The sequence below is a fragment of the Diabrotica virgifera genome, chromosome 9 (genome assembly GCF_917563875.1).
Source record: "Diabrotica virgifera virgifera chromosome 9, PGI_DIABVI_V3a".
NCBI classification, from domain to species: domain Eukaryota; kingdom Metazoa; phylum Arthropoda; class Insecta; order Coleoptera; family Chrysomelidae; genus Diabrotica; species Diabrotica virgifera.
Window position 1 is genome coordinate 126,687,944 of NC_065451.1, and position 1,333 is coordinate 126,689,276.

Here is a 1,333-nt window from a genome sequence, read left to right on the forward strand (position 1 = left end):
TAGATGGTTGTCTATCAATAGTATCACAAAAAGCCTGTCAAAATCAGGGTGTTGAAAGTAAGAGTGTACATAAATAATGTAATAAGAGCAAAATGCAAAAGGAAAAAAGCAATGAATAAGGTTATATAAAGAGAGTAAAACCAAGGAATTCATAAAAGGTTTTAGATTTTCAATACAGAACCGAAAAAAGGAAACCATGGGTTTGTTAAGTACAGAAACGGTTGAATTATATTTAATTGAGAAATAATACAATGTTATAGTATACTATATTATATTATCACTATTCATTCATCACTATTCCTCAGATTCCTAGAATCACTTCTAGCCAATTTTTCTGCTATCTTCTTTAAAACAACAGTTTGTCGCTTTATGGCATTAATCTTTTGTTTTTCATATTCACACCTTTGAGCATATCTCGTTTTTAAAAGAAAATATTTACGTCTTCTATGCTCTCGCAGATCCTTCCTTATTCCTTCCAAAGCAGTCATCTTTCCACTCTTTGATCTACTTTCTACCTTCTTCTTGGATGTTGTGGCTCTTACAACATCTACAGTTACAGGCTCTTCGCTAATGGCTGGTTCTGGAGGTCTAATCTTGGATGGTCCTGGTTCACTTACTGGCATACTTAATGGCACAATGGCTTCTGTAGCAGTCAATAAGACTCTGAGAAACACATTCTTTTTGCCTCCATATAACTCATTCATCTCTTCAAAGTACTCGAAAACCCGTCTACCACGTCCAGTTTTGTTTTGGTTATCGACGAATTTCTTATAATTTCTTTCGAGTACCTTGAAGCGATTCTCGCAATTTAGGGCAGAGTAATTTAGCCCCATACTTATAAACTTTGATGCAATTACCTGCCACATTTTTTTGAGACTCTTCATCTTTAGTTTTCCCACCGAGTCTCTGTACTTTTTATATAGCTCTATAAGGATTTTTGTGGCGTTACTTGACCACTGTACGTTTGTGTATTCACCACGATCATCTATGGCTCCAGTAGAATTGTTTGTCAACGGGAAAACTAAAATTTCTTCTATTAAATTACCTACAAATAAAAACAATAAATGCTTTGATTTGAGACTTCGCTAATGTCTTACCACTATCCATTTTAAAAATGAAAATAAAATCAATCTTCCAATTCAAATTCCAATAAATGAAATAACTTCAAAAGATCAAACAAACACGTGAAAGTAAATCGAGTAAATCCTGAAAGTGAAAATAACGGTTTGAGGTTGGATTTTGGATTTGACATGACAATATCATTTGTCATCTATCAAATGCCAATTTTAATTTAATAAAATGTGTTCCAGCCACTGCCAAGAACTGAATCGAT

At 33.5% G+C, this 1,333-nt stretch overlaps 1 protein-coding gene across 1 annotated transcript; it reads right to left on the minus strand.

Moving 5' to 3' along the window:
* Nucleotides 1-284: 284 nt before the first annotated feature.
* On the minus strand, nt 285-1,107 carry LOC114340190 (uncharacterized). The gene is made up of 2 exons (XM_050660510.1): nt 1,098-1,107; nt 285-1,045 (listed from the first exon to the last, which is right to left on the minus strand). The coding sequence occupies exons 1-2, from the start codon at nt 1,105-1,107 to the stop codon at nt 285-287; spliced, it is 771 nt and encodes a 256-aa protein (XP_050516467.1).
* Nucleotides 1,108-1,333: the final 226 nt, after the last annotated feature.